Source organism: Myotis nattereri (assembly GCF_964212035.1).
Source record: "Myotis nattereri genome assembly, chromosome: 4".
Classification (NCBI taxonomy): Eukaryota; Metazoa; Chordata; class Mammalia; order Chiroptera; family Vespertilionidae; genus Myotis; species Myotis nattereri.
The window spans coordinates 101574915-101602789 of record NC_138079.1 but is presented as its reverse complement, the minus strand read 5'-3'; the positions used below and the strand labels follow the sequence as shown (position 1 = coordinate 101602789).

The 27875-nt window shown below is 57.3% G+C and overlaps 1 protein-coding gene across 3 annotated transcripts in view; it reads left to right on the top strand.

Annotated features, from left to right (window-relative positions):
- TSC2 (TSC complex subunit 2) overlaps positions 1–27874 on the top strand; it is a 35531-nt gene extending 7657 nt beyond the window's left edge. Inside the window, exons 9-40 of one of the 3 annotated variants that reach the window (XM_081090054.1) lie at positions 592–718; positions 1773–1916; positions 2770–2907; positions 3464–3567; positions 4257–4338; positions 5421–5576; positions 6022–6138; positions 7430–7552; positions 8395–8501; positions 8703–8853; positions 10275–10397; positions 10872–11006; positions 12813–13002; positions 13859–13952; positions 14114–14216; positions 14533–14627; positions 15856–15984; positions 17331–17495; positions 17706–17858; positions 17987–18099; positions 18599–18814; positions 19915–20118; positions 22012–22136; positions 22957–23450; positions 23700–23775; positions 24046–24132; positions 25107–25293; positions 25607–25746; positions 26974–27052; positions 27123–27214; positions 27301–27399; positions 27532–27874. In XM_081090054.1, coding sequence (XP_080946180.1) covers positions 592–718; positions 1773–1916; positions 2770–2907; positions 3464–3567; positions 4257–4338; positions 5421–5576; positions 6022–6138; positions 7430–7552; positions 8395–8501; positions 8703–8853; positions 10275–10397; positions 10872–11006; positions 12813–13002; positions 13859–13952; positions 14114–14216; positions 14533–14627; positions 15856–15984; positions 17331–17495; positions 17706–17858; positions 17987–18099; positions 18599–18814; positions 19915–20118; positions 22012–22136; positions 22957–23450; positions 23700–23775; positions 24046–24132; positions 25107–25293; positions 25607–25746; positions 26974–27052; positions 27123–27214; positions 27301–27399; positions 27532–27696 — 4513 coding nt within the window. In that variant the 3' untranslated portion in view covers positions 27697–27874. The remainder of the gene's footprint in view (positions 1–591; positions 719–1772; positions 1917–2769; positions 2908–3463; positions 3568–4256; positions 4339–5420; positions 5577–6021; positions 6139–7429; positions 7553–8394; positions 8502–8702; positions 8854–10274; positions 10398–10871; positions 11007–12812; positions 13003–13858; positions 13953–14113; positions 14217–14532; positions 14628–15855; positions 15985–17330; positions 17496–17705; positions 17859–17986; positions 18100–18598; positions 18815–19914; positions 20119–22011; positions 22137–22956; positions 23451–23699; positions 23776–24045; positions 24133–25106; positions 25294–25606; positions 25747–26973; positions 27053–27122; positions 27215–27300; positions 27400–27531) is intronic. The other 2 variants (XM_081090056.1, XM_081090055.1) reach the window with 2 other exon arrangements.
- Position 27875: the final 1 nt, after the last annotated feature.

Sequence of the window (27875 nt, the reverse complement as noted above, 5' to 3'; positions counted from 1 at the left end):
CAGCGGTTCTCAGGGCTCTCAGAGTCAAAACCAAACTCCTCATTGCAGCAAGGCCCGGTGGTCAGGCTCTGCCCCAGCCATAGCCTCTCCCTCCGTCTTGCCATGGGCCTCTGCACGTGTCCTTTGCTCTTGCTGGAATATCTTTCACCTTGGTTAAGTTTCTCTGAGTGCTCCTTGACATCTAGGCGCCATTGTTGATTCCCTCAGTACCCCAAGCAGGTATTGCTTACCTATCCTGGGATTTTTCGTCTTAGCTGTGATTTGAGGTAGCAACTTGGCATTTCCTTACGTGGCTCTTTGGTTCATATCTGTGTCTCCTGGACTGTAGCTCTCTTTCGCCTCCATGCCCTGGCATCCAGCATGGCTCTGTGGTGAGCAGTGTGTGAATGAATCATGGTTGCTGCTGACCCTGACCTCTCTGTTCCCTGACCAGTACTCCCCACCCAGCTTTGCTTCGACCCCATAAGTGCAGGGACCTCTGGGGAGGCTACAAGGAGCCTGGCCCACCCTGGGCCTACCCTGGGGCCCTGCAGCAGGCAGATGCTGGCCCCAGGCTCTGCTCACATTCGTCTTTCTGGGGAACATTTTCAGAGCCTACATGGAAGATGCCCCGCTGCTGAGAGGAGCTGTGTTCTTTGTTGGCATGGCTCTCTGGGGAGCCCACCGACTCCATTCTCTCAAGAACTCCCCGACATCTGTGCTGCCATCGTTTTATGAGGTAACTCACGTTTTGTGCCGCAGGAGCGGTTTCCTGCCTGGCCAGAGCAGACCCATTGGACGGGTTCTGCTGTAGGGGCTGTGGGGATATTCCAGCCTCTTGCTTTGCAACTGGAAATGAGGTTTCGGGCCGTTTGAAAGTCTCTTCCTCAAGCAAATTGTGTATCTTAAGAATTTCGTATCTTGAAAATTATCATTAGAACTGCTCAAGGTTCCGCCAGGGATGGCGACACTAACTGGTGAGGACTTCATTTGGTAAAATCACTCGCTCTAGAATTGAGGCCAGTGATGGGGCTTCTGTTTCCATGGTGCCTGGTCGTATTCAGAGTACTTTCTGTGTATGTTAAGTACTTTCTGTGTACTTTCTCACGTAGTTATCACAGCACCCCGGTGAGCTGGGCCATCGTACCAACCTCATCTCACACAGGGAAAGCAGCTCAGACGAGCTGTGTTGTGTACAGGGTCAACAAAGAATCTCCTGATGGGCTGTTTTTCCTGCCCTGCCCATACCTCATTGGGCAGTGGAGTGTGGGGCCTTTGGGCTTAGCTTGCATCAAGGTAGCTTTCAGGCTCCTCTTGGCCAGTAAGTCAGGGCCCTGAAATTTATTTTTTTATTTTATTTTTTTTAAAATATATTTTATTGATTTTTTACAGAGAGGAAGGGAGAGGGATAGAGAGTTAGAAACATCAATGAGAGAGAAACATCGATCAGCTGCCTCCTGCACACTACCCACTAGGGATGTGCCTGCAACCAAGGTACATGCCCTTGACTGGAATCGAACCTGGGACCCTTGAGTCCGCAGGCCGACGCTCTATCCACTGAGCCAAACTGGTTAGGGCAGGGCCCTGAAATTTAGCTGAGTCAGGCCTTTTGGAGCCAGTGTAGAAAACACTTCTGGATTCCTGTGATTCTTGGGTGGCCCCTGGGATAAGTGTGGGGAGCGTGGCCCTCTCAGGCATCTTATGCCTGGTTTCAAGGGTGACGTGATGGGGGCTTCCTGTGGGTGAGCAGCAAGTGGCTAACCATCGCCTGCTCCCTGGGCCTTGTGTTCCAGGCCATGACCTGTCCAAACGAGGTGGTGTCCTATGAGATCGTCCTCTCTATAACCAGGCTCATCAAGAAGTACAAGAGGGAGCTCCAGGCTGTGACGTGGGACATTCTGCTGAACATTATCGAGCGCCTGCTTCAGCAGCTTCAGGTCAGGCCAGTGAGGAGACTGGGCACAGGGAGGACCAAGACCATGGACAAGCAGGCCCAAGGGCCCTTCCTTGGGGACTAGGGCCTGGACCTGTGGGGCTGGCTGGCTCATCTCACCTGAACGATAGCTCTCATAAGCCCTTCCCTCTGAGCCTGCCTGGTGTGTTCCCTGATGATTCTCAGTGTTGTCAACTCACCATCCACTAAAGACAGTTGGGTTTTCCAAGTATGCGCCATCATTGGGAGCAGGAATATGTAGCAGGTGTTCAGGGGGCAGTGCTGGCATTGATCAGGATTGGGTCAACTTGATGGCCTGGAAGTGGACCCTGAAGACAGTTCCCTCAGCATCTAGAAAGCCAGCCATAACCTTGGTATAATATGGACAGTGTGACCACAGCAGGAGGGGGACAGGCTGATGTGGGGGCTACAGAGATCACAAAGTCTTGTCTAGCAAGGGCTCAGAGCTGGGTCTTCTGGGGGACTCGGCATGGACCAGTGTTTAGGTGGCCAGCCAGGGGAAGGGAGGATTGGACTCTCATCCCTCATTGTCCATTGACCAGCTGGCGCTTCATCCCAGAGTGGCAGGCTGGAGACGGTTCCCTGGGGTCTTCAGAGGGTGTTTGAGCCTCGGGGTGTGTGAAGTACTGGGAGCTGGTCCCTGTGTGGGCACAGCCAGGACTCCCTGGGGTTGGTGAATGAGCAGGAACAGCCCGGCTGCTTTAGGGGTCCCAGCATCGTGGGGGTCATTCCCCCTGTCCAGTGGAAGGGCATGAGGGGGATCTGGATGCAGCCGGTTTTGAGTCCTTGAGGGAAGCCAGAAGTCACTCCTGTGTAATTGCACCTTTGTGTTGCAGAGCCTGGAGAGCCCAGAGCTCAGAGCCATTGTCCATGACCTGCTGACCACAGTGGAAGAGCTATGTGATCAGAACGAGTTCCATGGCTCACAGGAGAGATACTTTGAGCTCATTGAGAGATGTGCAGACCAAAGACCTGTAAGACCACCTCTCGCAAACCTGGTGGGGCCTTTGCTGCTCAGGCAAGAGGGTGGTTCCACCAGGCTTCTAGGGAGGGCGGTTCTGCTCAGCTCCGGAAACCCTGGCTGCGTGGGTTTGAAATTGTGTTTGAAACAAAGGCTCCTGCTCTCCTGAGATTTGTACTCCAGCAGGGAAGTCTGTGAAGGCGTCAGAAAACAGTGTGTGGGTCAGAGCACAGCGCTAGCCTAATTGTCAGTTTCCTCCCACCTGTGCGGAGGAAGGCGCTGGCCAGCGCCGCGGAGACTTGTTGCTCAGCATGTCTGCTCTCTCGGCGGTAGGCAGTCCTTGTGCCAGAAATGCTCAGCTTAATGCCAAGGCTTTACATGCGCTTTTAAATGAATTTTCGCTGCTGCCAGTAAAGCTTTGTCTTGGTAGGCTCCCCACCAGGGCCTTGAAGTGGCTGGTCTCACTGAGCAAACTGTTCTCCTGGGCCATTAGCACAGGGTGTGCTTATTACAGAATCTCTGGAGAGGCAAAGTGGCTCATTCACAACAGGTTTTTCTTCTTTTGACAGGAGTCCTCCCTCTTAAACTTAATAACCTACAGGGCTCAGTCAATCCACCCAGCGAAGGTTGGCTGGATTCACAACCTGCAGTTACTGATGGAGAAATTCTTCAGGTAGGGGGACTCTGGAGACCTCTTGGGCCCTGGAACCTGACCCTGTGTCTATGCCTTGGGCTGGGGCAGTGGTCGGCAAACTGCAGCTCGCGAGCCACAGGCGGCTCTTTGGCCCCTTGAGTGTGGCTCTTCCTAAGCCTTAGGAGTCCCCTAATTAAGTTAATAACAATGTACCTACCTATATAGTGTAAGTTTAAAAAATTGGGCTCTCAAAAGAAATTTCAATCGTTGTACTGTTGATATTTGGCTCTGTTGACTAATGAGTTTGCCGACCACTGGGCTGGGGTCTAGGACACCAAGAGTGAGGGCTTTCCTTTCTGATTCTTGGAAGTAATTGTTCTCAATGAGCAGGAAAATGTTGCTTTCCTGTAGGGCAGAATTCTGGAGGCCTCTGCTTCTTCATGCAGAGTGGTTGTCTAGAAAGATGCCTCTCTGAGGGCCGAGCTCTGTGTCTCATTCCTCAGTTCCTTGGATGTTGACAAGCTGGACCTCACACAGGGAGAAATAGAGTCAGTGTCTTGCCACCCAGGCTGGGGTGGGAGGGCTTAGTTTCCTGCGGTGGGCCTGGGGTCTGGGTCCCTGGGGGAGCTCTCGGAGTTTGGGATGCAGTGTTAGCAGGGCTGCGTGCAGGGGCTGAGACTGGCAGTGGTGCTGCCACCAGGCCCCAGGAGGTGTGCTTTTGTCCCTAGGAATGAATCTCGCAGTGCTGTGCGCATCAAGGTGCTGGACGTCCTGTCCTTCGTGCTGCTCATCAACAGGCAGTTCTATGAGGTGTGTGTCCCATGGCTGGCGGGGGCACCTGGGGCATCAGGGTTGAGGGTGAGGCTGGCCCTAGAGGCCCTGCATGGCCCTCACTGGGCACTGAGAGCCTCTGGGGATCTGCCCGGGACTTGGGATCTGACACACTCCTTTGTAGCAGGTTTTCTCAAAGGGCTTTGTCTGTTTCTCCCTTGTTGGTTTACCCATCCATCCATCTATCCATCCATCCATATATTCCATGGTGTCCTCTGCCAGGCCTGTGCTGGGCTCAGAGGTGTGGCTGAGCAGCCAGGAGGGCACAGTTCCTGTCCTGTTAGGAGTTTTTGCAGAGTCTTGCATGGGGATGTTTTCTTCCTTTTTGTCTTTGTAATCACACTCACCCTCTGGACCCAGCCCGACCACTGGCTGCTGGGGTAGTGCCAGCCCTGCCTGTCTCTCCACTGCGTTTCCTCCCTCCAGCCCATCTTTCACTGGGTTTGTGGCCGCCTGCCCGCCATGCTCTTTCCTCCAGCAGAGGCACCTCAGGCTCTGTGCTTCCTTTGCTTTTCAGCGCACCCGGCATTCCCGGTGTTCCTCCTGCCCTCTCAGCCTTCCCTTTCCCTGAGTCTCTGTGTCTTGGCATTCCACCCTCCTTCAGAGCCCAGCGCAGTGCCGCTCTTGTAGGAAGCCGCTCTGGGTTCTCGGATCCCTCCCATCAGGGTCAGTCTTGCCCTGCCTTCCCCAAAGCTCTCGTCATGCTGTCCTATTAAGGTGGACTCCGTGATTTAGGGACAAGGCCTTCATACCCCAGATGCACACACACAGGGCCTTCCATGTAAGATTATGTTATTTGTGATGGTCAGTGACAAAGAGCAAGTGAGGACATCCACTGTGGCATCATGTCTGAGGCTGAGGGCCTGTGCCTAGGCGGGGCCATCATGTAGCCATTGCCATTCTCCTGAACTGAGGGGCCAGGCAGAGCACCCTGGGAGGGACTCTGGCCTCTTAGGCGCTGACACATCCCTGCCATGCGTTTTCCCATTTGGAGTGGTGCCTTGGCTGCTTTCCAGCCTCTGTCGCAGGCAGCTCCCCTCACTCCCCTGTGCTTGCTGTAGGAGGAGCTGATCAACACGGTGGTCATCTCACAGCTCTCCCACATCCCTGAGGACAGAGACCACCAGGTCCGGAAGTTGGCCACCCAGTTGCTGGTGGACCTGGCCGAAGGCTGCCACACCCACCACTTCAACAGCCTGCTGGACATCATTGAGAAAGTGAGAGCTCCGGGGGCTCCGGGTCCCTGGGCTGCTAGAAGGACCCCTCCTGTTTGGGGCAAAGCCTGCATGCAGCAGCATGCTCTGGACTCTGTCCCCATCCTCTGCAGAGTGACTGGCTGGGTCTCTCAGCGGCAGGGCTTCCCTCCCAGCAGTGGTGGGCGCTCAGCAGTGTCCTGCTGCCGGGGGCCTGGGACGCGGCTGTGGTGGTAGCCCAAGTCAGCTGGGGTGGGGCTTGGCCATGGTCTGCCTACACAGACAGCATCCTTTTCTTTTAATTTGGAAAGGCAGCACAGTGTCTGAATGATGCCTCAGGTGCATAGAGTGCATCTCTCCTTTTGAGAAATAAAGGAGAAAGTACATGCTGGGGGACAGTTCGGAATCTCATGGGTGCTCCTTCTGGGAGCCTGGATCCGGGATTTAAATACAGATCTTCTCTCCGCAGGTGATTGCCCGCTCCCTCTCTCCGCCCCCAGAGCTGGAGGAAAGAGACATGGCGGCATACTCTGCCTCCTTGGAGGACGTGAAGACTGCTGTCCTGGGGCTGCTAGTCATCCTTCAGGTGGGCCTCCGCTCTTCTGGGAGGGGTGTGATGACCGGCTGTGTCTGTTAGAGTGCTGATCTTTAGGGGACGCATCTCCTGGGAGAACTGGGCACTCTATGGGGGTCAAAGAGGGCAGCCTGGGTGTGATTCTGACTTGTCACAGCATGGAGAGGGGTGGACGCAGCCTGGTCAGGGCCATACTGTGCAGAGCCATTCCTGAGTCATTGCCCAACAATGCCCTCAGCTCTCCCAGCAGTTGAGGAGGGGAGGGCTGCCATCCATTTGTCCCCAAGGCTGTTTGATTTTATTAACAGCTTTATTGAGATATGATTTACATACCATACAATTCACCTGTTTAAAGTGTATGATTCAGTGGTTTTCAGTGTATTCATAGAGTTGTGTAGCCATCACTACAGACACTTTTAGAACATCTTTATCACTTCAAAAGACACCTGTGGGGGGGGGGGGGCGGAAAGACACCTATGCCTGACTGATGTGGCTCCTATGACCTATGAACCAAGAGATCACCAGTTCGATTCCTGGTCAGGGCACATGCCTGGGTTGTGGGCTTGATTCGCCAGTAGGTGTGCAGGAGGCAGCTGATCAGTGATTCTCTCTTATCATTGATGTTTCTATCCTCCCTTCCTCTGAACTCAATTAAAAAAAAATGAAATGCCGAAACCGGTTTGGCTCAGTGGATGGAGCGTCGGCCTGCGGACTGAGAGGTCCCGGGTTCGGTTCCGGTCAAGGGCGTGTACCTGGGTTGCGGGCATATCCCCATTGGGAGATGTCCAGGAGGCAGCTGATCGATGATTCTCTCTCATCGATGTTTCTAACTCTCTATTTCTCTCCCTTCCTCTCTGTAAAAAATCAATAAAATATATTTAAAAAAAAATGAAATAAAAAGACACCCTATGCCCCTCACAGAGCACCCTGCGAGCTTGTCCTGCCCTGGTTTATCCTCCTCTGCCATGTGGTGGTGAGTGTGCTCTGTCAGCCCAGGGTCTCCTCTCACACCCGGCTGTATGGTGCTCTGCTGGATGGACTTTCCTGATGTAGTAACTGATTCCCTGTGATGATAGGGACGAGGCTGGCTCTGATATTTGCTATTACTGAGAGCCTGCGTGTGGGGATGTCTGAGGGGCAGAGTCCTGGGGACTTGGAAGTGTTCATGCATTTTAAATGGTAGATGCTACCCAGTTGCCTCTAAAGCCTGTTCTGGTTTCTCTCCTCCTGGGTGCCAGGTGCCAGCTCCCTGGCTGCATTGTGGCCTCCTGCCCTCCTGGTGACCAGCTTCCTTTCTCTGCAGACCAAGCTGTATACCTTGCCTGCCAGCCACGCTATGCGTGTGTACGAGATGCTCGTCAGTCACATCCAGCTCCACTATAAGCACAGCTATACCCTGCCCATTGCCAGCAGCATCCGGCTGCAGGTATGATGGGCCTGCTGGGCTGGCCTGAGGTAGATTCCCCGGGGGCCCAGCAGCTGCCTCAGTGTTGGTGGTATAGGGACCTCAAACAGCAGACTTGGTGGCAGATGTCCCGGGGAGGGGCAGGGGTTTCAGCAGACTGTTCCTTCCGCTAATACCAGCTGCGGCACCTGCTGCCCTTCTCTTTGCCTGCAGCCTGAGAGCCTCTGGCATGTCATTCGGAGTCACACAGTGGCCCGGGAGGGGGACAGAGACAGGGTCACACCAACTTACAGGGTGGCATGTGTTCCATTCCTGGTGCTTCAGTCTGTCGGCAACCTACCGCAGAGCGTGTGGCTGTGTGGGGTTGGGGGCTTGGCAGGACAAACTGCCTTGAGCTTCCACTGTGCATGCTGGCACCAGGCTGAGCCAAGGTCACTGGGACAGAAGCCCGACCCTGCCCAGAGCATCTCCCTGATGGGGCAGCCCTGAAGGGAGCCCAGTTAAGTGAGCCTTCATTCACTGGAGGAAGTGACAGTGTCCTGAGTAGAGGTTTGCTCTCCGGCACTTCAGGCCTGCTGCAGTGCTGTCCAGCCAGCAGGAAAGGCATCCTTTTCCTTTGTCCTGGGGGTGGGACCTATGGTGTGAGAGGCCACAGCATTGCCATCCGCTATGGGACTGTCACAGAGCCCCTGGGCGCTGAGGGACAGGGCCGTGAATGCTGCAGCTCACCACCTGCCACTGCGTGGAGAAGTTGGGGTGTGTTTGCTGTTAGTGGAAGCAGCCTTTCCTGAGAAACGTGTGGGTGTGAGGGCGTGGGTCCAGTATGGTCCTGCTCTGTGGATGGCGCTTTCTATTCCTTGCAGGCCTTCGACTTCCTGCTGCTGCTGCGGGCCGACTCGCTGCATCGCCTCGGCCTGCCCACCAAGGATGGCGTGGTGCGGTTCAGCCCCTACTGCCTCTGTGACTACATGTACGTGTGGCTGACCTCTTCCCTCTGCCGCTGTCAGACCCGTTTCCCCGTGTCATGGCGTTAAGGTTACGGGGCAGGTTGGTGGAGCTAGCTAGCTGCTCTTCACCCCAAGGATTGCCCTGTGTCTGAGGGGCCCAGTGGGTCTTCTTACCCTACGGATCGGGGGCTTCGGCCTCAGTGCTTCCCCGTTTGCTTCCACAGGGAGGTAGAGAGAGGCTCTGAGAAGAAGGCCAGTGGCCCCCTGTCCCCTCCCACTGGGCTGTCTGGCCCAGCATCTGCAGGCCCCGCCGTACGGCTTGGCTCTCTGCCCTACTCCCTGGTCTTCGGAGTCCTCCTGCAGTGTTTGAAACAGGTGAGCTGGCTGGTCCCTTGAGCTCCCTAATGGCAGACAGCAGTGACTGGTGCTGCCCAGTGTCATACAGTCCCTTTCCCTGTATTAGTGACCTTGGGAGGCTTGCTGCTGGTTTTCAGGTGTCTGTCCTGAGGTTGCACAGCAGTTCTGTAGCGATGTGCTGAGCACCTGCTGTGTGCAGAGCTGGGTGTGGAACGTTCCTGCCTCCAGGAGATGGTTTTGGTGCAAGACTAAGGTGTCCAGACAGACAGCTGGAGTCCTGGAGCAGGGCTGGCCTCCGGAGCAGATGGCCTGTGGGACTGCAAGGGAATGCGGCCACATCTGCTTGGGGCACCTGCAGGGGCAAGTAAGGCAGTTTTGAAAGGCGGGGAAGGTCCCAGGGGCAGGAGGAAGCAAGCTTTGAAGTAGGGTAGGTGCAGTTTTGTTAGCAGAGGTGTAGTTGGGTGGAGATGGGGAGGCAGAAGAGTTTAGGCCCATTTCCTGACGGGACAGCAAGAAAGAAGTGGACAGCAGTGTGCCGGGGCAGGGTGGGGCAGCACAGCCTGTAACGGGCTAGGGGAGCTCCTGAGGGCTACAGCGGAGGGCACTTAGAGATTTCCTGTGACTCTCAAGGCCTCCGTATCACAGATGGGGTCTGAGGAAGGCTTTCAGGACTTGTGGCGGTTGGTGTAGCTCATGGCAGGGTCACCTCTAATGGAGGTTGGGGGGCCACCAAATGGGTCTGGTGGTGCCGTGACTGTGCCCTTCCCATTGTTGTGGCCCTGGGTTGACTTCAGTCCTGCAACAGTTACCCGGGCTCGTGGATTGTAGAGGATGCTTGCTGCTGCTCCCTTGGAGCTGGTGCAGTAGCTTTTCCTGCTGTACTAGCACCTTATCTGTCGTGCTGAGTGGGCATCAGTGAGGGCCCCTGCAGTCGGCAGGCAGTCCCGTGGTCTCTGTTGGGCGAATGGGAAGGATGGAGCCAGGTGGGTGGAAGTTCCAGATCCAGCTAAGAAGAGAGAGGCAGTGTTGGCTCCGCACTGGGCCTCCCTGGCAAAGGGAAGGGCAGCTGTTGCCCTGCCCAGAAGCGTGGAAAACAAGAGGAGGGTCCGCACACCCCACCCCCACCAGCTATTCAGCTCCAACTAGAGCAGTGGTTCTCAACCTCTGGCCCTTTAAATACAGTTCCTCATGTTGTGACCCAACCATAAACTTATTTTCGTTGCTACTTCATAACTGTAATGTTGCTACTGTTATGAATCGTCATGTAAATATCTGATATGCAGGATGGTCTTAGGCGACCCCTGTGAAAGGGTCGTTCGACCGCCAAAGGGGTCGCGACCCACAGGTTGAGAACCGCTGGCCTAGAGATTCAAACTTGGAAACTCCATCTCCCCTCTCCAGGGTGCAGACCTCCCCCTGACTGACCCCTCTTCCTGCAGGAGACTGACTGGAAGGTGCTGAAGCTTGTGCTCAGCAAGCTGCCTGAGTCGCTGCGTTACAAGGTCCTCATTTTCACCTCTCCATGCAGCGTTGACCAGCTGTCTTCTGCTCTGTGCGCCATGGTAACATGCTGCTTCCTGTGTCACTCACTCAAGGGTTCCTGTGCCACTGGCGGTGGTGCTGCAGCATAGTTCCTCTCTCTCCAAAAGGCTTCAAGCCCTGGGAGGCATGGTGAAACCAACATGATCAAAGCATTTCCTTCAGAGATGTGATCTCTGTCTAGAGTGCAGACCATGCGTCCAGGACCCGCCCTTCTTTCCAGCTTATGGGGCAGAAAATGGGAGGTCCCCAATATAGAGCTAGAACTCAGGATACTGAGTGTGAGGTCTCTTCCTCACCGGGGCGCCTGTGATAGGGACATCAATCACATTTCCTGTCTCTCCCTGAAAAGGCAGACCTTTGGCCAGAAAAGGAAGTAGGAAGGCCCTGGGCTTTTGACCCTCCTCCCACTGGGCCTATGTTCTCAGGGACTTCTGGCCGCCCGACGGTTGACTTAGCCACCAAGCACGGCTTCACATCTGGCCCTTGTCTGTTAGCTTTCAGGTCCCAAGACTCTCGAACGACTTAGAGGCACCCCAGAAGGGTTCTCCAGAACTGACCTACATCTGGCTGTGGTTCCTGTGCTGACAGCATTGATCTCTTACCATAACTACTTGGACAAAGTCAGACAGGTACCAGATGGGAGAGTGACAGTCGAACTTTGTGGTGCCTGTCTGATCCTCAGGGTGTTCGCTTCAGGCAAATGGTCTCAACATTTTCCTCCTAACTTACTGTGGCTGCTAGGCCAGGGCGAGGGGCCTGGCTTTGCTTCCCTGTGTGCCCACTGGACCCCTGCTCTGACCCACCCTGGCACTGCAGACATCTGAATCCCCTGGCATTCCTGAGCACTCCTCTGGGGTGTGTGGGCTTAAAGCAGCACCAGATTGCCCCCCTCCCCTGCCCAACACACACCCAGAAGCATCTTTTTAAAAAAATATATATGTTTTTATTGATTTCAGAGAGGAAGGGAGAGGGGGAGAGAGAGAGAGAAACGTCAGTGATGAGAATCATTGATCAGCTGCCCCCTGCACGCCTCCACTGGGAATGGAGCCCACAAACTGGGCATATGTCCTGACCGAGAATCGAACTGTGACCTCCTGATTCACAGGTCGATGCTCAACCACTGAGCCATGCTGGCCGGGCAGAAGCGTCTTTTTGAGGAATCTTGCCTGGCTTGTCCTTGGTACAGCTTTAGGACAGGTGGCCAAGCTTCTTGGCAGAGCTGGCCCTGTTTTGAGAGGCAGTGTGGCTGGGCCGAGGGCCCCCTGACTTCCATCTACCTCCACATCTGTCAGCAGGTGCAGCAAGCATGAATAGCAGTGCTTGATTTCTTTATTCATTGCTGCTGTGAGTGAGGCCCACATTGAGCCCTTACATTTACTACTATCTCATTTAAATTCACAGCACCTGCCCTGCCCAGAATAGCTTGGTTGGAGCATCAGCCCATACATCAAAAGGTTGTGGGTTTGATTCCTGGTCAGGGCACATACCCAGGTTGTGGGTTTGATCCCTGGTTGTTCAGGGTGCATATAGGAGGCAACCAACTGATGTTTCTCTCTCAAATTGATGTTTTGTTCTGTTTTCTCTCTCCCTCTCCCTTCCTCTAAAATAAATAAAAACATATCCTTAGGTGAGGATTAAAAAATAATAATAAAATAAATTCCTGACACCTTTTTTTGTCAAACCTTGCCTTAGAGAGGTCAGGTAGCATGCTCAAAGTCATGGCCAGCAAGGAGAGAGGCCTGTACTCTGGGCTTTCTGAGTTCCTGATCACTACAGCACTGTGGGAATTCACACTTCACTTCCCATCCCGTTCCCTCCTCGGATCCCCCAAGGGGCAGCTAGCCATGCTGGGCTGAGTTCCCTGAGAACCTTGAAGCCCGAAACACTTCTGGGGGGTGGGGCAGCTGCAGGAAATCAAGATCATCCGTGGGGCCTCGAGCCACCGGGTGGTTTGTGCTGAGGCTGTGGCCCAAGCCTGCACTTGGCATTAGTCTACGGGCCCAGCCTTACTGTCTTCATGGAGGATACTGCCAGGGCCCGTGTGGGCCTAGCGGCCTTACTGTGTCAGGCAGAACCTCCCCTTGATTATATTGGCCAACCATTTTGGGGTCCCAGAGCCCAGGGAATGATGGGCCCAGCGTGTCCTGGCTCCAGGGTGTTGGCTGGTGGGGAAGTGTCAGGAAGCATCTGACTGGAGTAGCCCCCATATCCAGTCAGCTTGGGTGGGGCCAGCTGCTGGTGGCTCTGCCACTTGGATGCTCAGAGACCTGGGACAAGGCACTTAACCTTCATAAACCTTGACCTTCTGTGCAGAACATTTTAGAGCGGGTGAGGGTAGACCACGCCCTGGTTCACCAGAACAGCTGTCAGACAGGTGAGGGTACAGAGGGCTGGTTTGTCCGGGGCTGGGTCTGAGGCATCTGTGCTGCCCATAGCGGGAGATGGTGTACTGCCTGGAGCAAGGCCTCATCTTCCGCTGCGCCAGCCAGTGTGTGGTGGCCCTGGCCATCTGCAGCGTGGAGATGCCCGACATCATGATCAAAGCTCTGCCCATCCTGGTTGTGAAGCTCACACACATCTCCGCCACGGCCAGTATGGCCATTCCACTTCTTGAGTTCCTGTCAAGTAAGTGTCTGCACTCCATGTGTGTAAATGTGTGCACATGTGCATGCACGTGTGAGTGTGGGGTGGACCCTTGAGTTTGGGGCTGTGCCCTGCCCTCCCTGAAACACCCTGAGCTGACTTCTCTGACCTCATCTCGTAACCTTTCTGTGGCTGCATGTAGGTGCATCGTCCTCCTGGGAACCTGGGACATGCCACCCTCTGCTGCCTCAGGGCCTTTGCACCTGTGCCTTGAATGCTTTCCTTCTTTCTAGCCTCTGAGTGGCTGGCTCCTTTTTCCCCTCAGTGTCAGTTTAAGTTGCACAGAAGCTTCCTGTTACCTGACATTGGCCCCTGCAATCAGCCTGGCTCTCACAGCCTCCTCTTTGTCCCCCTCAAAGCACACACCACAGCTTGGAGGGGCTTTGCTGACTCACCTCTCAGACTGTGACTTCCAGGAACCAAAGGTGCCTCTCTCACCCCTCCATTCCCAGTATCCTAGTGTGTGTTTGGCCCTAAGTAGGCCCTCAGGTGTGTGGACAACAGAAGCCGGGCCACATATGTTGTACATTCATTTTGTTCACAACCCTTTTAAAAATGTAAAAATGATTCTTAGCTCATGGGTCATACAGATGCAGGCCACTGGCCAGATTTGGTCTAGGGACCATAGTTTGTCAGCCCTGGGTATAGAGGGCCAGGGCCAAGGGTCATATTGGTGGGCTGTGACCTATATTCCTTTGCAGCCCTCTTGGGTCAAAATGACAGCACTGGCTTTCAGAGACAACAGAGGACTCTGGTGACATCAGCCCCCGCTGCAGCCTTGGGCTGTCTTTGCCGGGCTAGCCTGGGCGCTCTCACTGGCTACCTTCTTGCTTCGCAGCTCTGGCCAGGCTGCCTCATCTCTATAGGAACTTCGCAGCAGAGCAGTACGCGAGCGTGTTTGCCATCTCCCTGCCATATACCAACCCTTCCAAGTAAGTGCTGGTGTGCGTGCCCTGGGAGGCCAGCCCAGAGGCCAGGCCTCTTGGAGCAGAGAGCCACGCTGCCTCCGTGCCCTGGAATTGGTCTGTGCTTCCAGCTCCTGGAGCATTTCTCTCAAGGGCCGGGATGGAGCTCCTGCACTTTCTTCTCACAGGTTCAACCAGTACATTGTGTGCCTGGCCCATCATGTCATAGCTATGTGGTTCATTAGGTGCCGCCTGCCCTTCCGGAAAGACTTTGTTCCTTTTATCACGAAGGTAAGCCAGTGTTCGGGCTGGGACTGGCTTTGCTGTCGGCTGTCCATGGCTGGAGCCGGGTGATAGATGGTGATAGAGGTCGGGGCATTGTTTGGTTCTATGCTTACGATGCCCAGGAACTTGCTCTGCTGAGCCTGGCCCACTGGGACACACTTGTGGGCATGGGGGCAGGAGCTGCCACCGCTGTCCTAGACCTGCAGCTTATCCCGGTTGGCAGCATACCTAGGTGTGGCTGATAAGTGCACAGGGAAGAAGCATGTGGGTGCCTCAAGGGCCAGTTCCCCCAATTCCAGCTCAATCTGCTCCACTCTGACAGGGCCTGCGCTCCAACGTCCTCCGGTCTTTTGATGATACCCCTGAGAAGGACAGCTTCAGAGCACGGAGCACCAGTCTCAACGAGAGGCCCAAGAGGTGTGGGGCCTGTCATGGGTGTGCCTGGTGTCCGGGTGGGGCAGGGCAGGTCTGTGAGCTGTGACCTGTGACCAGCATGGTGCATGCAGGGCCTGGGGCTGCCCGGCTGTCCCCAGGCTAATAAATGGAAATGGGACGTGTGGCTGAGGGTAGGCCCCTGTGCAGGCTGTGCTGGGCACCAAGGTGCCCTGGGGTTGTGAGGCAGGGCAGGGCCTGTGAAGGCCACTAGTGCTCCACGGTCAGCTGGAGAGCACAGAGCTCTTCTCACCAAGCGGCCGTGTGGTCTGCGGCATCATGGAGACTGCGTGCTGGGCCGTGGCCAGTCCTGGCCTGCCTGGGTGGCCAGTGCAGGAGGTGCTGAGCTGGGGCTTGGGGTGCCAACAGTAAGTAGGACATCTGTGTTTGGGTCTGACTCTACTGAACGAGCCCAGGGTTGCATTAGGGCATCTGTGACTCCTGAGAAGCCAAACACCTGGCCTGGATGGGGAGGAGCCTCAGGGCCCCAACATCCTCCCCTGGGGACCCAGGGCCCTGTGGTCAGCCCAGCCTCGGGCCGGGTGCCCTTTCTCCAGAACTCACCTCCCAGCCCTTGGCTAACTAGGGGACATGTTCTTCTCTCCCATCGCAGCCGCTTCTGCCAAATCTGACAGATCTGTGCTAGGCCTTGTGTTCTTGTTTGCATTTCATGTGGACGGCTCCCCCCTTCCTGTCCCCCGCCTTCCTGCCTAAGCTTTTTTGGCTCTCCCTAAGTGGGAATACGGCATTTTCCAGAATGACCAGGTCAGTGGGACCAAAAGTCACAAGCTGTTCTCAGGCCTCTGGTGGCTGGGGGCCTCTCTGAACAGTTACCCTCAGGGCCTCAGCCCTTCCTCGTCCCTGAGCTGGGCAGTGCCGGCCTTCCTCCGGGCGCAGGACCCTGGTCAGCACAGCCTGGAATCTGCCGTGCGGGGAGATCCACACGTTTAGTTTGCACTAGTGTTCTTTGTTTTGGTATCACGAGTGAAACCTTTTTCTGTCATGTTTACAAGATGTATTTTCATGCGTTTTTGTTTTCTGTTTCTTCCCCTGCTAACTGGCTTCTGGCATGATTTTTTGTTCATCTCACCCACGGGCTCTCCATGCTGACCCTGTGGCCTGTGACCTTTCCTCCTCATCCCTCCAATGGCTTGCTCTCCCCTCCCGGGAGCTGGGCTCCCTGGGGCTTGGGCCTTCCTTCCTCACCTGGTAGTTTGAGGATAGCCAGACCCCCCAAACAAGGCTTGAATAACTCTCCACCCGTCAAAGAATTCAAGGAGAGCTCTGCAGCCGAGGCCTTCCGGTGCCGCAGCATCAGTGTGTCTGAACATGTGGTCCGCAGGTAGTGGGCTCTGTGGGGCGGGGGGCTCAGACCCTGGAGCTTGGCCCGTGAAGTGGCGCTGCCAGGCGGGAGCACCTGGGTGGCGGTGCATGGGGCTGCTTGCATGACTTCGTTGCCTGCCCATGCCCTCCCTGGCTGAAGCAGGGGGAGAGCCCAAGTGGCACCTCTTGGCCACAGTGGCCTTCTCTGCTGACCCCAGCCATTGGTCCAGGGAGCCTGGCAGTGAGGGGTGGGAAGGTTGCATTCTGTCCCCAAGCCTCGAACAAGCACGGGCTGGCTACACGGCTTCCTCAGGCCGCCTGGGAGCCAGAAGCAAGTGTCCATTGGCAGCCTCCTGCAGGCCTGTCCCCAGTGATCAGGGGCCTTTGCAAGTCAAAGCAGTGGGAACACATTCTCCAGGGTTTGGCTTTCTATATCCTCTCTAGTGAACATTCTTCTTGAGTTTTCTTATAGAAAAGGTCTGCTTTCTGTGGTAGCTGAAAGGGAACGGGGGGGGTGTTTGTAGGGCAGTAGGGGTGGGGGCCAACCTAGGAGGGGCACGGGAGGCCTGGACTTTTGAGGGGTGAAGTCTTGGTCTCCTTCCTGCTGTGTTGGGGTGCAGGTGTTGGCTCTCGGGGTCACTGTTCGTGCTGACCAGGGATACCTGCCTCTTCACTTGGAAGCCCCTTCAGACCTGTGTCCTGCTGCTCAACGACCCACCTCCTCCCTGATTCCTGGCTTGGGCTCCAGCCTCAGGCTGGCCTCCACTGAATGGGGTTTGGCTCGGCGGGGGTGGGGGTGGGGGGGCAGTGGTCAGTGAGGCTCCCTCTTAGCTTTTTTCCATGCACAAAACATGGCAAAGGTGATGTGGCATTTGTATCAGAATTAAACCTGCACAACCCCCCTCTTCTGGTCACTGGGGTGCATGTGGAGCACAGAGTGACCTGAGTGTGAGGGTAAAGAGCCACACACGAAGCCCAGACCCTTCCTGTCCTCAGTGGGAGGCCCTGTGGGCAGAATGCAATCTTTGTGCGTGCGTCCCATGGTCTCGCTGTCTGTGCATGACTAAACTTCCGCCACGAAGCCATCGCCTAACTCCCATGCTTTGGTGAGGGGATGTCCCATCTCTCCTGCCTCCTAAGCCTCTGCTCCCAGGAGTGGGCCTGGGTCTGCCATCAGCTCCTGCACTTCCTCTCTGGGGTGACATGTCCACTCCGTTGGCCAAGCTGTGGCCTCCGTGGCCACGTGCACTGGCGGGGTCTTTCTGGCTTGGCCCTCTCAGCACATGCATGCCTCCATCTCTGGTCCCCATGGTAGATAATTTGGCCTGCCCAGTGCCCTGACCTTGCCATGGCCCCTCCCTCCAGCAGGATCCAGACGTCCCTCACGAGCTCCAGCTTGGGGTCTGCAGATGAGAACTCGATGGCCCAGGCCGATGACAACTTGAAAAATCTCCACTTGGAGCTCACAGAAACGTGTCTGGATATGATGGCCAGATACGTGTTCTCCAACTTCACCGCCGTCCCTAAGAGGTGTGGCCAGGCTCCGCGGCCGGGGCAGGGTGGGCATCGGGCCAGCGTTCCTGCCACTGCTCTGACCAATGACTGTACTTGGTCAGAGTGGTGGCAGCAGGTGTGGCCTTCGGGTTGGCCCAGGCAGGGCAGCTCTGCGTGACCGAGGATGCCCCTCCAGTGCTCCCCCCGGGTGGTCCAGCAGCAGGGCCTCCACTCCTGTGCTTTCAGGTCCCCCGTGGGAGAGTTTCTCCTGGCCGGAGGTAGGACCAAAACCTGGCTGGTTGGGAATAAGCTTATCACCGTGACAACGAGTGTGGGGACTGGAACCCGGTCGCTTCTGGGCCTGGACTCCGGAGAACTGGAGGGCAGTCCAGAGTTGAGGTGACTGAACCTTCCGCCCCCTGCCTGCTCAACCCTGACAGTGCCCAGGCTTGCATGGGACAGTGCTGTGCTGGTCTTGAGCCCATGGGGCACCCTGGTCACGCTCTGTATGGGCCCTCTGTCTCCAGCTCTGACCTCAGCATGCACAGGAGACAGACAAAGGAGGCACCAGCCAAACTGGAGTCCCAGGCTGGGCAGCAGGTGTGCCTCGGGGCCCGAGACCGGGTTCGCTCCATGTCTGGTGAGCCTCCACCCACTCCCTCACAGACGTGTCTCTAGACCCCTGAGCTCAGCAAGGCCCTGAGAGCCAGGGGCCCAGGTGGTTGGCTTTAGGCCTGGCCCAGTTCATGAATGATGGGGTGCTGTCTCTGTGAGCCCGCATCGTGGGTGGGAGAGGGTGTAACAAAGGCCGCTGAGGGGCCTGTTCTCACGGCCAGTGTTTCCTGTGATCCCTCAGCAATCCTGGCCTTTAGCTTAGCTCACCCCTGGGCTCTTCTCAGATGCAGCTGGAATAAGCCATGGTCCAATTATGGGACAGGTGCTGGGGCCCTTCCTGTGGTTCTGGGTCCACTGAAGCCGATGCCCTAAGAGGGCCATGCCCAAGGAGGGCTGAGCTGTTCTGGGCACTGACGTGGGGCCTCTTGGCCAGATGGGCCTTGGGTGGAGTAGCCAGCTCTGTGTGGGTGGCTTTGCACCGGGCAAGAGGTGGTCACCAGCCATTCTGCCCTCAACCCCTTCAGGGGGCCACGGCCTTCGCATTGGTGCCCTGGACACTCCAGCCTCCCACTTCCCAGGCAGCCCTGCTTTCCCGGGCCCACAGACTGCACCAGCCAGCAAGCCTGAGAAGGCCTCGGCCAGCACCCAGCGCCCGGTGCAGAAGGAGAAGACCAACCTGGCGGCCTATGTGCCCCTGCTGACCCAGGGCTGGGCAGAGATCTTGGTCCGGAGGCCCACAGGTACTGAGGGGGTGGCCCTGTGCTCAGCCAGCGTGGGTCTCTTACCACATAGTGGGGGACAGTTACCCATACGGGGGAGTCACACGAGCGAGCAGCAGGCAGGCTGGGCCACAGGCGTTTGAGTTAAGTCCGCAGAGGTGGACAGTGGGGGACATGCAGGTGGCTAAGTGGGAACAAAACAGTCTGCCCAGGTTCCATAACAAAGCCCATAGACTGGGGGGCTTACGTAATGAATGCATTTCCTCAGTCCCGGAGTCTGGAAGTCTGAGATCAAGATGTCGGCAGGGCTGGTTCTTGCTGAGGCCTTGGTTTGTTTATTGATGGTCATCTCCTCCCCATGTCCCCACATTGATGTCCTTCTACATGTGTCTCTGCCCATATCACCTCTTATGAGGACACCAGTCAGGTTGTATAGGGCCCACCAGTACGACCTCATTTTACCTTAATCTCCTATTTAAAGACCTCATCACCAAATAGAATCATCCTCTGAGATCCTGGGGGTTAAGACTCAACATGACTTTTAGGGAGACAGACTATAACAGGTATTTCGGGTTAAAGAAGGGCTTAGAAGCCAAGGCGCAGGGTTGAGGAGGCACCTTGGTCATGGTGTGGGCTGATGGTGACCGAGTGGTGAGAGGTGAGAAAGGGCCAGATAGGGCAGGAGGATGTGGGTGGGGTCAGGTGAGACACTGATGTGAGGAGGCTCAGGAAGAAAGGTTGAGCCATTGCCCTCCAGGGTCAGAGCCTTGTGTGGAGGAGGACAGAGCCCAGAGCCTCTGAAACTAGGTCCTGCCCAGTCCACTGGCAAGGAGTCTGCTGCCTTGAAATGCCTCCTGAGCCTGGTCTGGGTGCAAGAGCTGACCTGGGCAGAGGCTTGCTCATCACTAAGAAGGGTGACCACTAGATAGGTGTTACTCTGACCTTGGGGCCTGGGGATCCGGGGTCCTTCACTCTCTGCTTTGAGCACGAAGAGCCCTGAAGGCCCCAGGTGCATACCCGAAAGGACAGCGTACCAGGGGCTGCCCAGGGAGGGCCGGGGGTGGGGAGGTGACAGGTTGGATGCATGGACCTGCAGCCTGAGGGGTACTGCCTGCCCTCAGGGAATACCAGCTGGCTGATGAGCCTGGAGAACCCACTCAGCCCCTTTTCCTCGGACATCAACAACATGCCACTGCAGGAGCTGTCCAATGCCCTCATGGCTGCAGAGCGCTTCAAGGAGCGCCGCGACACGGCCCTGTACAAGTCACTGTCAGTGCCGGCAGCCAGCTCAGCCAAGCCTTCCCCACCCCCACGGTCTAACACAGGTGAGCACTGGCCTGTCTCCCACCTGGTACACCCCATCTGGTGGCGGTGTGGTCTACCACACTATGGCACATGCCCAATGGGGTCCCCAAATCTTTCTTGGTACTGCCAGCCTCGGGCATTGCAGGGAGGGTGCCTACGCTGCCGACCCTGATGTTTGGGAGCAGGGCCTGCTCCAGCAGGCGGGACTCTCCTTAGAGACGGCACTGGGGGCGCGGCAGGCTGATGTCCCCTCCGCAGTCCTCCTCAGGATGGATGTGGGCAGGGCTGTGAGAAGCCTCTGCCCTGCTCCCTCCTCAGGGTGCTCAGTGTGTGGGGCTACAGGGGGGCCCCCACTTTTGCTGGGATGTGGATTTGGATGCGCCAAGTACATAGCCTGAGCCTGCCTGTGAGCTCTGCTGCCCCTGCCTGCCTGGACTGGGGCCGTCCTAGGCCACCCTCTGGCCACAGACAGGCTCAGAGGCCGAGCTCTGTTCCCGAGGAGGAGGGATGCACTCCCTCCCCAGAATCCTCTCCAGCAGCGTAGAGCTGACACCCCGTGCGCACCTGCCCACCTGCCTGCCCGGACGCTGCGGGCCCTCCCCTCTCTCCAGGCCCTCGTGGTGCCTGTCCTTTCTGCGCCGCCTGTGCGTGGTCTCTGCTGGCTTCCCTTGCAGTGGCCTCTTTCTCGTCCCCGTACCAGTCCAGCTGCCAAGGAAGGTTGCACAGGAGCATTTCCAGGGCAGGTATTCGTGCATCTCCTTAGGAAAGCAGGGCCTGCTGCAGGTGCTGTTTTCACTGTCCCTCCTCCGCTCATCCCTCCGTGATCTTGTCAGCCTCTCCTTACCCTCCAGGATCAGGGCCCTGACTCGCATGGAGATATCTGTGCATAATGTCTGCTTTGCCGGCAGGAACCCCTCTGGATGGGCCCTTCCAGCCCCTTCTTCAGGTTTGATGAGGTGACACTGGGCAGCTGAGCCACAGGTGCCAGCAGGGCACAGCTTTTTAGGGGTGAGCCTGGCCCTGGCGGCTCAGCCGAGCTGACCTTTCCCCGGCCTCTGGTGGGCTCACAGGTTGGGCTGTCTGCCTTTACTACAGTCATGGGCTGGCTGAGGACCCTACAGACTGGCCTCTGGCCTGTTACCCCCAGGCCCTGGCAGGGAGGGCTTGACCTGGGCAGCACTCTGGTCTGCTCAGATCCCGTGTGTGGGCAGGAGCCGGTTAGGAAGGGGCAGTGTGCAGATGGGCTCTGGCAGGTAGCTAATGCACTGCGCATGTGCAGGGCTGTTTGTGGGTGACCTTGGGCTGAGCTAACCCTTGGTGGCTTCTTACCCTGCCCCCGGCCCTGATACTGGCACAGGAAATGCTGCTTTGGGGCACACCTGGCTTCGGGTTTGGCTTGGATTTGGAAGGCAAGCCTCTGCTTCCCAGAACAGGCTCCCCAGTTTGTCTGCACAGGGACTTCTCCCGTGTCCGTCTCTCCTCCGGTCCAGGCAGGGAGGAGCTCAGGCCTCTTTCCCCAGGTCCTGCGGCTTGTCCAGCCACTCCTCCTGAGCTGGGCCTCATCTCAGCTGTTCCTCCCTCTCGGGGACCATCTGCCCTCACCTCCCTGCCTTGCTGCAAGAGCAGCGGCGCTTCTCTGGATACCTGGCTGGGTGGGTGGGAATTCGAGAAGCCAGATGACCCCTCATCCTGATCCCCTGGAGCCCGTGTAGGAGTCGCCCTGTGTCAGGGCTCACACCCACTCCAGCTGGCCTGGTGGGCAGGGGTGGCTTAGAGCCACAGGCAAGGAGGGCCTTGGGTCAGGTTCTGCTGGGGGCACCTGTGCTCTGTCATGGGGAAAAGGCTGATACCTTTGAGGCCACGTGAGCTCCCTGGGCCAGACCAGCACCCAGCAGCCATATGTGTCCTCCCAGACTCTGCTGTGGTTCTTGAGGAGGGAAGTACAGACGAGGCTAATTTGCTGCCCCCAGAACTGGAGGACTTTGAGGCAACACTAGGCACAGACAGGCGCTGTCGGCACGCTGAGGCTTACAGCAGGGTGAGTGTCGCTGGGCACCAGAGCCACTGGCTGAGGGGCCCTGTGGGTATTCTCCATTTGGGCCTTCAGAGCCAGGCTTGCTTTCAGATCTCAGCCTGAGCCACAGGGTGAGGGAGGAGGGGTGAGACTGAGGCAGGGTCTGAGGTGGAAGGGCGGGGCTGAGGCAGGGGTACAGCCAAGGCAAAGGGGTAGGGTCTCAGGCAAGCGGATGGCAGGGACCCTCCATTCTCAAGCTTTGTGGTTCTGAACTTGGGCAAGTCTTTTCCCCAACTCTTTTTTCTTTTTCTTTTTTTAATATATTTTTGTTCGTTTCAGAGAGGAAGGGAGAGGGAGAGAGAGATAGAAACATCAATGATGAGAGAGAATCATTGATCGGCTGCCTCCTGCACACTCCCCACTGGGGATTGAGCCCGCAACCCGGGCATGTGCCCTTGACTGGAATAGAATCCGGGACCCTTCAGTCCCTGGGCTGACACTCTATCCACTGATAGAGCCAGGGCTTGGGCGAGTCTTTTAACCCACCTTTCTCATCAGAGAAATGGCTGCTCCTCCAGTCCCTTCTGCTCAGACAGTGGATTTCTAAGAGCTCCATCTAGGGGTGGCTTCTCACTGGGGCAGCCTTTCGTTTGTGGGGTTCTGGGCTCCTTTGCCCAGCATGTTGCACAGGCAGGTGCTGTCCTGGGGGAGGTTGGGATCATCAGCTTGGTGCTGGTGGCTCTGTGGCCCTGGGCAGGAGGACATGTGGGGCCTCATTGCCTCCAGGTAAACCCCACGGGGGCTCAGTGACAATGAATGCTTTCTTGGGATACGTTCTTTCCAGTCATCTTCAACCTCTAGCCAGGAGGAGAAGTCATTCCACGCAGAGGAGCTGTCTGCTGGGGGAATCCCCATCGAGCGGGCTGTCTCCTCCGAGGCAGCCCGGCCCTCTGTGGACCTCTCCTTCCAGCCCTCACAGCCCCTGAGCAAGTCCAGCTCCTCACCTGAACTGCAGACCCTGCAGGACATCCTCGGGGACCCTGGGAACAAGGCTGAAGTTGGCCGGCTGAGCCCTGAGGCTAAGGCTCGGTCACAGTCAGGGATCCTCGATGGGGAAGGCACTGCCTGGTCAGCCGCAGGCGAAGCCAGCCGGGGCCCCTCCCACGCCGAGAGTCCCATGCCTTCCAGCTGTCCCCGCTCCCCCAGTGGCCTGCGGCCCCGAGGCTACACCATCTCCGATTCCGCCCCGTCACGCAGGGGCAAGAGGGTGGAGAGGGACTCCTTCAAAAGCAGAGCAGGAGCTGCCAATGCCGAGAAGGTGCCAGGGATCAATCCCAGGTGAGCCGCACCCTCTGGGCTGGAGCCCCCGGACAGTCTCGGGTAACGCGGCATCTAATTGCTTGGGTAGAAAAGGCTGGGGTACAAGTCTGCATATCCTCTGCTCTGGCTGTTCAGAGTCATAGGAGAGGGCAGTCCTTGGGCCGTGGGCACAGGCCCGGCTGCTCTGTGTGTGCTGATTGCACTGCCAGGACCTCGATCTGGGACCTGCAGTGCCACGCTCCGCCCTCATCATCTTTCCTTCTGCAGCTTTGTGTTCCTACAGCTCTACCATTCGCCTTTCTTTGGTGACGAGTCCAACAAGCCAATCCTTTTGCCCAATGAGGTGGGCATGCCTTTTCTCCCCTTCAGGGGTTCCCTGGAGCCTGGGGTCAGGGCACAGTGGGATGTCCAGCTCTGGGTAGAGGTGGCCTTAACCCAGGCTTGCAGAGGGCTGCAGCCTCCGCTCCCTGTGGCAGCCTGTGGCAGCCTGTGGTGATCTACCTGGGTGGGGTGAGCCCTCCCTTGGCAGGCATCTGGCTGAGCCTGGCTAGGCAGGGCGGGTGGCAGGGGACAAGCCACTGCCCTGGACTCAGACCAGGCTCTGTGGCTATAGTCTTTCGAGCGGTCAGTGCAGCTCCTCGACCAGATCCCATCATATGACACGCACAAGATTGCCGTCCTGTACGTGGGAGAAGGCCAGGTGAGGCTGCTGGGATGGCAGGGCCTGGCCTGAGTGCCAGGCAGAGCTGGGCGGCCTTCCTGCTTGGGTTGGGGGTTGGGAGTATGGGCCGTGGTCCTCCACAGAGCTGTTACCGTGTAAGGTGCTGGAGTATGAAGTGCTTGTGGAGCTCCATGCCAGGTACTGTTCTGATGTGAGGACCCAGGAGTGAGAAAGGTCAGTGTGTGAGCACCTGTACCCCGGAGGCTGCTGAGGACTGGAGGGGGAGGGGAGGTCCCAGGAGCCTGACTGTGAGCAGGGTGCTGCTCTCGTCAGTGATCCAAGGGAGGTGACACTGAGCAGAGATGTGAGGGAGATAGTATGTGTGCAGGTATGTGTGGGAGCATCCATTGTAGGAAAAGCCCATGCAAAGGCCTGGGGAGGGGCACGCCTTGTGTAATTGAGGGTTGGCAGTGAGTGAGCTCTGGGCAGGGGGTGGAGGTAGGGAGCTAATGGGGAGGGGCCAATCAGCGAGAGCCTCATGGGTCGCTATAAGGCTGCATTTCTATTCCCAGTGAGGTGGGAGGGTCTTGGATGGCTTTGAGTCGAGGGCTTGCTATGACTCAACCGAAACCTCAAAAGCATCCTCTGGTTGCCGAGTGGAGAAGTGGGGTAGTGACAGTCCAAGTGAGAGAGGGGCAGGTCTGAGGAGGAGTCAGTGGGTGCTGAGGAATGCTAGGGTTCTGGGTGTGTTTTGACAGTTGAGCTGACTACATTTGCTGGCCGACTAATTATGAGAGAAGGGGGAAGTCCAGGATGTCACCTGGGCAACTGTTGGGATGAAGTTACCTTGCACTGAGTCCGGGTTGATGACAGAAGTGGGGGTCTTTGCCAAGCCACACCATTCACCCCGCCCCAACCACCCCCGGCTCCCAGCAACCCCCTGGGGCCCTTGGGAGCTGTGCTCGGGAGGGGGGCAACTTGGGAGAGGTGCCACCATGCTTCTCTCTCTACAGAGCAATAGTGAACTCGCCATCCTGTCCAACGAGCATGGCTCCTACAGGTACACAGAGTTCCTGACAGGCCTGGGCAAGCTCATCGAGCTCAAGGACTGTCAGCCGGATAAGGTGTACCTAGGTGGCCTGGACGTGTGTGGCGAGGACGGCCAGTTTACCTACTGCTGGCATGATGACATCATGCAAGGTGTGAGCCGTCCTGTGGCATGTGTCCTCCCAGCCTCCTTCCTATTGGCCTGTCCTCAGGGGAGCAGGGGAGGTGTCCAAGGGCCTGAGGGCATCAGCCTAAGCACTGAGGCAGCAGTTGGGTTGCAGCTCTGCTTCCAGAAGCTCTGCCCTCAGGGGGAGGAGCCAAGCTGCTGGCCAGGCACCAGAGACATGGCTCCTGCAGGCGCCCAGAGCTGCTGCTCCTGCCGAGAGGCATAGAGGCCCCGCTGCCCCTGGCCGGCACCCTGCCTGGCCTGGGCCGGGCCCATGCAGCTTCCCCCTCTCCCTCACAGCTGTCTTCCACATTGCCACCCTGATGCCCACCAAGGACGTGGACAAGCACCGCTGTGACAAGAAGCGCCACCTGGGCAACGACTTTGTGTCCATTGTCTACAATGACTCTGGCGAGGACTTCAAGCTGGGTACCATCAAAGTGAGCAAGGGGCTTTCAGGGCAGGTGGGCATGAATCTGGGTCCCTGGGCACCCTAGCTGGGGGCCACGTCTCTGGGGAAGTGCCCACTGGCACATGTTGAATAGAAGCAGTGAGTGCCACTGAGATCAGTGTGGTCACAAGCAGCAGCACTGACTTGCTTTGGTGTCCCCCACTGCCAGCCGGGGTGGCCAGGTTCCCCCTGAGCCTGTGTCCTTCTCTGTAATGAGGATGACAACCCTGCCAGTTTCTTCTGAGCCTGTGGCACACGGCGGTGGTTTTGTGAGAAATAACTGGATGCACATGTGCTTAGCAGGGTGCGTGCATGTAGCAGGTGCTTAGTGTGCGCATAATGCTGTGAGCCCTGTTCCCTTGCTACCTCCTGTCATTGCAGAGTGGTGGGGGTGGGGACAGGCCCTGGATTCCCTCCCCTTTTCATGTGCTTGGGCTCGAGGTCCTAAGGGGAGGAGGTGGGCTCAGTCTTGGCAACTTGTCAGAGTGGGGACATGGAAGACAGCTAAGGCCAAGCAGGGTGGGGAGCCCAGCGCAGCCCGTGTCTGAGGTGCTGGTGCTCAGAGGGGTTCAGATTTCTTCTCAATGCAACGGGAAGCTTTGGAGGTTACTGAACACAGGCTCTGGGCAGACCCGGTGGAGGGCAGGAGTGCCTATAGGGAGGCTGGTTGGTTCTCCTTTGCTGCAAAGCTGGGAGCCCAGGGAGTGCCAAGGCGTGGGTGGTGAGGCTGCCCCGTGAGGTGAGTGTGCGGTACTGGGATGTGCCGGCTGGTGAGGCTCTTGGGAGCTGTCAGCGTGTGGAGGGCATCTGAGCCAGGGGCTGGGAGCCTGCAGAGCTACACGTGCTGCTTTCAGTTGACAATGAGGCAGTTTTCAGCTGGGTGGCAGCAAGTGCCCCGGACAGTGGTGTGTGTGTGTGTATGTGTGTGTGGGGGGGAGGGGGTGGGCAGGGAGGGACTCTGTGACTGTTTAAGATTCTATGAATTTAAACTTTGGCAAATTCATATGCTGGGATCCTGGTGTGGAGAAGTTGGGTTTTAGAACATAAGGCAGCCGAGAGGACATACACCAGCCCCAGTCCCCAGGCTGGATAGGAGGGAGTGTGCAAAAACAGCAGTGGCATCAGCGAGCATCTGGCACTGACGAGCCGCTGCCCTTCATGAGGAAGGGGCAGAACGTGGCCTCGGTGTGGGGTGACCCTGCTTCTGTCTGAGCAGGGCCAGTTCAACTTCGTCCATGTGATCATCACCCCCCTGGACTACGAGTGCAACCTGGTGTCGCTGCAGTGCAGGAAAGGTGAGGCCTGGGGCCTGGTGGGGAGGCTTTCGGGGTCCTGAGCCCCATGTGAGTGCTGTGTTTCCCCCAGACATGGAGGGCCTTGTGGACACCAGCGTGGCCAAGATTGTGTCTGACCGCAACCTGCCCTTCGTGGCCCGCCAGATGGCCCTACATGCAAATGTGAGCAGAGGCGGCATCTTGGGCAGGTGGGACAGGCCATAGGTCCCACCCATAGAGGACTCACCACTCTGCCCACCCTGCCCCAGATGGCCTCACAGGTGCACCACAGCCGCTCCAACCCCACCGACATCTATCCCTCCAAGTGGATCGCCAGGCTCCGCCACATCAAGAGGCTCCGCCACCGGGTAGGGCGATGGGCACCTGGTTGCAGAGGTTCCCCAGACAATGGTGGCTGGCCAGGGTGGGCACCAATATCCACCTGGGAGAAAACATGTGCTGCCCTCTGGGCTTGCTGCCAACACCTCCTCTCTCCTCAGATCCGTGAGGAAGCCCACTACTCGAACCCCAGCCTGCCCCTGATGCACCCCACAGGCCATGCCAAAGCCCCAGCGCAGGCCCCCGCCGAGCCCATGCCCACCTATGAGACAGGCCAGCGGAAGCGCCTCATCTCCTCCGTGGATGACTTCACAGAGTTTGTGTGAGGCTGCAGCTGGGGCAGTGCCTGGTCCTGGGGGAGCTCATGACGCTGAGGACATACCCAGGGCTCCTTGCAGCTGCCCTGCTAGACCCCCTGCCCCCCTACAAGGCATTGGGCAGCATTTGTTTGTGCAAATGAATAAAGTGTTGTGTGCCCACTGGCCCTCAATGCTCGGACAGACAC